The sequence below is a fragment of the Macadamia integrifolia genome, chromosome 9 (assembly GCF_013358625.1).
Source record: "Macadamia integrifolia cultivar HAES 741 chromosome 9, SCU_Mint_v3, whole genome shotgun sequence".
NCBI classification, from domain to species: Eukaryota; Viridiplantae; Streptophyta; class Magnoliopsida; order Proteales; family Proteaceae; genus Macadamia; species Macadamia integrifolia.
In genome coordinates, this window is record NC_056565.1 from 10,434,372 (window position 1) to 10,443,477 (window position 9,106).

The 9,106-nt window shown below is 37.7% G+C and overlaps 1 protein-coding gene and 1 long non-coding RNA gene across 2 annotated transcripts; one reads left to right on the forward strand and one right to left on the reverse strand.

Moving 5' to 3' along the window:
* Positions 1–761: 761 nt before the first annotated feature.
* LOC122088214 lies at positions 762–1,605 on the reverse strand. Its single transcript, XR_006143016.1, has 3 exons — positions 1,485–1,605; positions 1,305–1,380; positions 762–1,180 (listed from the first exon to the last, which is right to left on the reverse strand). It is a non-coding gene; the product is annotated as an uncharacterized LOC122088214 (long non-coding RNA).
* A 4,301-nt stretch (positions 1,606–5,906) lies between these two features.
* On the forward strand, positions 5,907–8,264 carry LOC122088461 (uncharacterized 38.1 kDa protein-like). Its single transcript, XM_042657740.1, has 9 exons — positions 5,907–6,313; positions 6,438–6,493; positions 6,593–6,707; positions 6,798–6,908; positions 7,015–7,202; positions 7,303–7,362; positions 7,439–7,598; positions 7,688–7,756; positions 7,840–8,264. Exons 1-9 carry the CDS (start codon positions 6,164–6,166, stop codon positions 7,936–7,938), a joined length of 1,008 nt encoding a protein of 335 aa, XP_042513674.1. The 5' UTR covers positions 5,907–6,163; the 3' UTR covers positions 7,939–8,264.
* Positions 8,265–9,106: the final 842 nt, after the last annotated feature.

Genomic DNA, 9,106 nt, shown 5'->3' on the forward strand with positions numbered 1-9,106 from the left:
CAATATTTTTTCTTTGATACCTTTTCCATAATATCAAAAATTTAATTAAATATTTCAGCACATCATATCCAATTTTTGTTTTTATATTGAACTCAATATTGTATTGAATATGACTTTAAATTAATAATTAAAAAAAAAAATCTTATAATATGTAAGGCAACACTACATGGCTCAATACCAAGCCATTACCTATAAAATTCAAATCAATCACAGAAGTGGGTTCCAAATCTTGTGGGTCCAAGAAAAATCTCTTGACCAACATAATATCTATTATGTGATGATAAGGTTGAGTTGGCCTGAAATTTTGTGGAGACCTCTTTTAAGGCAGACAAAATGGGCCTCATCTAACACTTTCAAAGCCTTGTGGACCTCCCTTTCCAACAGAGAGATAAAGGCTATTGTTTCCCACTTGCCGCCCATGGGTTTGATTAGTGTTGATTGAAGCCCAACACCGGACAGACCGGTTAGTAAATGGCCCGGAGTTAGGCCTAGCCCGATTATGGAAAGGTTCGGTAATGGTGTTTCGACCATCACCTTTAACTGACAGTTTCTAGCCCGATTAGCTCAATTATCTCGATTAGTGAATTAACCCATTTAAAGTATAATTATAGATCGATTAGCCTGATTACCATGAGCCCGATTATAGATTGATATCCAACCGATTGAATAGAAATGTGTTGAGTAACCCATCAATCTTCATATTTGAAATCATCATTTTTTTTTAATAGAAATTGATCTGATTTAGCAATATTAATACAAGGTTTCCTTAAAAGGCCCACTTTTATCAGTTTATTTAAACAGCCCAAAACAACGGAGTTCAAATATTTGCCATTTGACATATCTGATGAGACCCAAATTTTATGAACATGCAATTTTTGTTGCTTTTCTCACACTATATGCATAAAAATCACTATTCTCTGCAACTTCCCTTTTTTGCCCTTCCCCACACGAAAATGAATTATAGAATAACCAGTTTTCGATTCTCCAATCCGCCAATGGATCAGAAGACCAAGAAATAAGATTTTCCAGATATGATTCAATGTAAGGTTTCTCTAATCTTCTTCCCAATAACTTGCCATCTTCCCAATTTTTCGAAGGACTTTGATGACTTCTTTTGTTGTTACATTACCAGCCACAGTGATTTTGTTCAGCTTTGTATCAACATTGTACCTCTCAATATCTGCCACCCACAAAAAATTTCTTGAGAGAGAGAGAGAGAGAGAGAGCTTTCATGAGCCTTCTGTAAATAGAATATAGAAGATAATTAAGGAAGAAAATAATTGGTAGGGATGTCGGACCCATACCTTCAATCTTTTTAATGGCCTTCAAGATTTTCTTGATGCAATCTCCACAATGCAAACCCACCTTCAGCTCCACAACCTAATGCAGTGCAAGAGATTATTCATTCAGATATGTTAATTTTTTTGCTTAAATGGTGATGAAGTAATTAACTACTTCACAATGAGAGAAAGAGGATAACTCACAGTAGCCATTGAGATTAATAAGTTGGAGAGAAAATGAGGGCTTCAATGCCTTGAGCTCTTAAGTAGGAGAACAAATCTTGGAAACCCTTTGAAGCTCAGACTTCAGGAGGAGGAATTGAAAGAGTAACCCAGAGAAGTTTTGGTCTCTGGGAAGACCTTAACCTCATTTATATGCACAAGAAAGGAACAGAAAGGCCTTTTAGATTAAGAAAGCTTAAGAAAAGGTCTTTTAGATTCTTTCCTTTGTTGATGGGTAAAAGTAGTCCATAAGTTATTTGGAAAGCTTGGCTTCTTGGCTCCAAACCCATGCTATAAAAACACATTAGCTGGTTAGTATGTTTTTATAAACTCCATCTCAATTTGAATTTTTTTTTTTTTCTTTGTAGGGTACTTCATCTTTGTAAATTCTTTTCATTTTCCATTTGAAGAATATACTCATTTGTGAACACTTAGTGGGAGAGCCTGTGGCACAATGGTTAAGTTGTACACTTAGTTGGTCACAAGTTCAAAAACTTGAAAACAGCCTCTTCTGCGAAGCAGGTGTAAGGCTGCTACACTTACCCCTCCTAGACCTTGTAGTAACAGGAGCATCGTGCATTAGGTTGATCTTACTCATTTGTGAACACTTATCAAGTATAATTCTCAATTGATTAAAGTTTATTGAGGCCTTAAATGAAGCATGGCCATTTGATTATCTACCAATAATTCCTTGATGAAAATGTGTTTAAATTTATCCATGTTCATTAGTGTTTACTGTCCGAGAGTGGCCCTTGCGCTCAGACATAGGGGGGTCGCATGCCTCCAAGAGACACGGTGCAAGGGTCGCTCTCAGACAAAAAACTTTGTCCGTTACATATAAATAACTGGTAAGCCATTGTCATCTTCTTGAAGATTAAGAACTAAACAATGTTTTATATTAGATTTCAATGAAGTTGAATCCCTATTTCATATTTTTCTCTTTGATAATTACTGTAGACTGCATGGCACCTGCGCCTAGGGAAGTAAACAAATCGAATTCGGCTCGAATAGGAATCTATCCGAATTCGAATCCATTTAATAGGAACCTATCCGAATTTGATCCGTTTATTCGACCGGATATCTAAAACGCTATTAAATTCGAATTCGCTTATCTTAACTGTAATCGGATATTATTCGATCCGATCCATTTAACAAACGGATACCGAATATCCAATTATAACTTAGACTTCTTTCCTTGCCCATGTGTAATTTAAATGAAAGCCATTACACATACTCAATCACTCACAACAAATACAGAAACCAATTCAAGCAATTTAGTTTTGAATCACATAGCCTAGAATCACAACAAAAACCAGCTTTAAGAGCCAAATCCAAATCTGTTTTTGGTTCAAATGTTGAGAAGATATGAGAAATAGAGAGTAGATTTATTTAAAAAAAAAAAAGAAAAAACACTTGGTACTCCAATAACTACACAAATCCATCCTGACGAACTGAACTCAACTATCTTGACCAACTGAACTCAACACAAATCCATCATGACCAGCATCAAATATGATATTTCTACACTATTATTATATAATAAAAATTAATATATTTACTTATTATTATAATGAAAGAAACGGATTCAGAGAAACAGATACGAATATTCTTTATCATCGGATAGCTAAATGAATCGAATAATAATCGATCAGAAACTAGGATAATTATATTCGTATCCGCTTAATTTTTGGATCGATTCAGATAATTTTTGAATATGCATTTTCTGAATATTAATACCCCTATATAAATATGAACCCAGATTGAATACAGATTTTTGACTATCTATTTACATCCCTACATACCCCGAGACACATAGAGGGTAAGGGTGACGGCCCCACCCCATGAATTTTTTGAGGTGATTCCCATATTTCAGTTCATCTAGTTCAGAAGCTGAGCCAAGCTATGTGGCTTAGCCATTGACTTGTTCTTTTCCCAGAGCTTGTTCCTTTCTACATCTCTTCCTTTTTCATCGATAATGGTCACCCTCTGTGATCTGATCCTGATGGTGCCAGGTGCCAAGTGCCATACTGAAGTTCTCTCTCTCTCTCTCGTATGAGGGAGGGGTGTGGGGGGGATTGCTTTTCTGAAACGTCTTGCCAGAAAGTGAGAATACGCACGAAGAGGATTCAGGGCATAATTAAATAATTAAATGGGCCTTCCCAAGGCGAATCTAACATAGCACATTCCTTTCTATATAAAAAAAATACACATACTCATTATCATCTAATCAACTTTTCTTTCCTGATTTGAAATTTGGCAATGGACTGGGTTTCTCTACTTTTTCTTTTTTTTTTTCGGTAAGGGACTGGGTTTCTCTACACCGTGGCCTTTTGGGTGTGGAAGCTTCATATCTTTTTTTAACGGTACCATTGCATTTTTGTATTAAGGGGGGTATTTTTAACTTCGTCAATAAAAGGGTGGAAGTTTAATAATGACCTAATAATCCAATCATATGGTCACATTACTAATAGAGAAGAGATTTCTCTGCTATACTAGGTGAAGGAAAACTTAGTCATTTGATAGCAGATTTGAAATGTGGAAAGTATATTACTAGAAAAGTAAAATCATAAGAAATTACAAAAGAAATATCTCTACAATTCATTATTGTAAAATGGCACTTTAAAATTTGGGAGAATGAGCACTACCCGTTTGTGATCCCCACACCCAGACATAACCTTTGAAAACAAGGAGCAGGGGGGCACCTTTTCATGGGGGAATGCAAGTGGATAGCATTCTTTCTCCCTTAAATTTTTATGAAACATTGGATTTGTTATTCATAAATCACAACACAATCCAATCATTAAAATTGGCTTAAAAACTATGAAATACAATATAACTGGTCCCGAAGAAAAAAATACATTTTTTGAGAGTTTCAAATACTTAAAAGTCATGGTGCTTGACCAGAAAGGCAGGTCATATCTATGTACCTTCCAACCTACTAAGGAACGCAAATAACAACCATGCACCCTCTCTATGGTTTAAGTTTTTCATTGTTTTATTTTTTGGTAAAAACGATTTTTGTCAATCTAGAGCAGGCAACATCTAAATATAGGTGGGAATGAAAAGACTACAATATCTCTGTCGCCAAAGAAATTCCCACTCTCCTGTTGCCTATGCCAGATGAATAAGGTTCTCAATCCCTTTAATGTATTGCAAACTCAATTTAAGCTCAAACTTAACATTTGATCATCATTGGGCTTTGAGGTCTACTTGTCAACCCAATTCCTAAGCTGCCATGTGACAAATCTTTGACCACACACCTCACTTGACTGGCAACACCGATGGGGTGGAACTAGAAGGAATATACACTAGGGCATCAAGCTTGGAATGGACCTATTTGTGACCCAACCCATTTAATAATTGGGCTAATGGGCCAAACACATTAAGTGGGGTGAAGTTTGTTTGGCTTGCCATTGGTTGGGCTCAACAGCGTTGCTATCTAGAGGAAGATGACAAAGAAGGGAAAATGATTTCTTTGGGTGGGACTGGGGGAGTGTGTTTCCTGCACCCACTAAAGGGTGAAAAGAGAATCTCTTAATCCAAGACCATTTGAAATTATATTTGAACTCTTGAAATTATTCTCGCATTTAATTGACCGAGGTCCAAAATATCTTTTATCAATCCAATCGACATATCCCATGGATTAAAAGGTTCTCTCTTCACCATTAGATTCCTACTTCACATGAAATAGTTATCAATCTAATTTGAATTCTCATTTGAATTCAAATCATTTATAAAGATTCATAATATTTTAATTGCATTCCATGTGCCAACCAAACCAAACGCATCTCATTTATAAAGATTCATAATATTTTAATTGCATTCCATGTGCCAACCAAACCAAATTATTCTCCCATTTAATTGACTGAGGTCCAAAATATCTTTTATCAATCCAATCGACATATCCCATGGATTAAAAGGTTCTCTCTTCACCATTTCTTTCCTTACATATAAAGAAACCCCTTTAGGTATACATAGCTTTCTCACCGACCACTCACCTTCTTCCTACCTTTTCATGTGCATCTGAAATCGGGACCGTCCGATTGTTATGATTGATACCTATCATGTTGATATGCTTAAGTAGGGAATATGGTTCTTGTAGCACAGCTTCAATCTACATCGTTAAATTACTCTTGATTGGTTTTTTGCTGTGAGTCGTGGGTCCCTCTAGGCTTGCAAGATTTCAAATCAATCAGGCCCAACCCATCAAGTCAAGCCGTTGAGTCGTTGACTTCATCTCATAAAAAAATAGTTTATTCTTATTTCGAAGAAATTTACATGTGAGTTTGTGCCGTTGAGGCTCAACAAATAGAGTGAAGCCACGTGTCAATTGGTTATCTGAAACTCTCTTCTGAGGACCATTTTGGTAGTCAGGGCATCATCATTGGAATTAACCAAAAGAAGAGATTTTGATTCGTAGGAGCCTGGAAGGTTAAAAAGATTAAAGAAATACTTTTTGAGGTTGCGTGACCTATCCGTTAATTTCGTTCATCTCTTCTCTCCTTCCTCTTCCTTTCTTCTAGCCCTTTGATCTGTAATTCTTTCTGGTTTAAGAAATTGGATTTTTCAATTTGCTTCTCTCTCTGTGTTTCTGTTTCTGAATCCTCACAAAATCCATCCAAAGAAGTGAATTCTTTGTGTTTCTGGGGTAGGGATTAGGAATGGGGAATGCCCTTAGGTATCTATGGGGTCACTGCTGCAAGCCCTCAACTCAGGAGTCTGAATCACTTGGTCCTCATGGTGTCTCTGCCGCAACAATTGGAGTTTCAGCAATTGCCCATGATCTCTTTCACTTTGACATCACAGCTCAGGTATTCCTCCAACCCCCCCTCTTCATATATCTTCTTCAATTTCAGAATTTAATTCAGAATCCTCAATTTTAGGTTATCACAGTGGTTGAAGGTCTATTAACATTTCTAATTTCTGGACTGAAAGGTTCCTGAAGGACTAAGCCAGCATGTCGTCTCGTCGAAGAAGGCTCAGGCTAACTGGTAATATTAATAAAAATGGAAAATAATCACCAATATAGCCATTGATTGATAAAATTGTTCATGCTATGACAATGGATTTGTGCTCTACTCTGAATTAAGGTACAGAAAATTGTTGGAGGCATGGAAAGAAGCAAAGCCCCCACCAAAAACTCCTGAACAAGCTTCAAGGCTTGTCATTCAGACCTTGAAGAGACACCAAGAAGCCGATGTCAAGGTTCAATATCGAAAAACCATCTCTTTATCATGGGGGTCCTATTTGCAGAGCTTTATACTCTGTTTCTCAACAAGGATGTTCTCTTTGTAGGGTTTATTGGCCTTCTATGGTCTTCCTCTTCCTCACACTCTGGTTGAAACTCTTGGGCCAGCCCCTTTGTCACAGCCTGAAGGACTCAAGTTTGAATTGCTGACACTACCTGTGAGACCACCAGCTCCTTCCCTTGTTTGCCACTCTAGTATCAAAATTATCAGCTCAAAGTGTCTGTTTCTGTCACCGGATTAACACAAATTACTACTGAAACTAGGTGGATGCAAAAGCTGTTGCAGATGGGGATACCATTACTGTCTATGTGGACACCTCAGACCCCAGAGAATCATCTGCTCTTCCCAGAGAAGTACAAGTGGCTGCCATCGAAAGATCAAAAGCCCGTGCAGTCAAGAACTATGCAAAGGCAGATGCACTTCACAAGAGCATTATTGATGCAGGATATCGGTACTGCACTATACCCACAAGATTAAGTCTCTACATCCTTGTTTAAAGTATCAATTGCCTTTCAGATCTGTTTATATCTTGTTCATTTCCTTATTGATAGTGTATTAACTGGTCCGAACAATGAGGACATTCTAGCTCGAAAATATCGGATTCGACTAAGGTAAGCTTCGTAGTAGATGTCTTTGGCAGTCTTACATGCCTTAAGATCAGTGTGTAACATCTTTATTTCAAGCCAGGGGCATAGATGCACCGGAAAGTTCAATGCCCTTCGGGAAGGAGGCGAAAGAGAAGCTGGTTAAACTGGTACAGGGGAAGTGTTTGAAAATTTATGTTTATGACACAGACCGTTATGGAAGATCTGTTGGGGATATCTACAGCAATGGTGTGTTTGTGCAGGTGCTGTGATCAAACATAGACTACCCTTATTACATTATAGTCAGAAATATATCTATTTGATCCTTACCCATGTGTTATTCCTAATACAGGAAACTATGCTCAAGAAAGGTTTTGCATGGCATTATGCTGCTTATGACCGTCGCCCAGAACTTGCGTCGGTGAGTCCTGAAAATGCCATTATCCTTTCATGCTGCTTTTGTTAAACACTGTTTGATCTAGAACTGAACTTTTGTTATGCCAGTGGGAGAAGCAGGCTCGAGCTGCTAAAGTTGGCTTGTGGGCACAATCTAACCCTGAAAAGCCATGGGACTGGAGAAAAGATAAACGTGAAGGCAGATGAGTTTCGCTTACAAAGGCCAAAGAAAATATCTCCCTAAGAAGACCCACCATGCCCAAGAGGGGAAAGGGATATGGCATGCAACATGAGACTACAGAATGCAACTCTGGATGGGTCACTCAGATTGTTTTCCATGTATTTATAAATTTCAAGAAAGCTTCTACAACCCACCCCTTGGAGAGGAAGAGGGGGGGAAGGGAAGTGGGGAAGGAGTGAGGTTGGTAATTTGTAACTTAGGAAAGTGAATTGTAATGGTGTAAAAGAAATAGGGTGCCTCTGATCTCTTATCTAGAGGTTTAACAATGAAACATTCTCAAAGTACTGAAGAATCCAGGGGAAACCACAAAATAAGATTAAAAATGTGCAACTTCAGGTAGTCTGTTTCACTCTTTGCAAATGAAAGCTGCTGATTATATGATGATAGGAAAAAAATGTTGAAGTCACCAGTCGGAGCCTTCTCTATAGAATGAAACAAGTAAGAGCTGGCAGATGGGCAGTGAAGGAGATTTGGAGCGATTCTGAGGATCTGCAAAAGTTACTTTCTGAAACAGTATCAAATCGTGGCCTTGGAGCACTATACCCTTTTTTTAGGATGTTTGTAAGTTTTTATTCTACCCATTTTTTGTCTTAGGCTTACAAACCAATTGGTACTATTGTTCTAATCTCCATGGCCATGAACAAACAGCTGTATATTAGGAACTCTAACCCTAACATTGATGTTCTAAGTTACTTAAGTTTATGATTTTTTTTTTCTTTTTTCCATAAAGTAGAAAAAAAGAAGAAACATTGCTGGATCATATTGGTAGTGAGTTTCAGAGGGTTTTACACGCACTCAGGCTAAATTGGAACAATTATGCACTTCGTGGTCCTGATTTATTCTTGTAAGATCCAATGCTGGTTGACAATGGAGAGAACTTAGACGCCCCAATCTGCACCATTGCACTGAAACCAATACGGAAAGATTAGCCCATTTGGATCAATCGGAGAATCCATCCAATATTTAACACAAAGAACCAAAAATTTTATTGCTCATTGTTGAAATTCCACGGTGTGTTGTAGGCACAGCGAAGAAAGAAAGGCCATACTACAGATATCTTCAACACCCCCCACCCTCTCCCTTGTAACACCTCCTTCCCCACCCCCAAAAGATATGAGCTACCCATTAGAAACC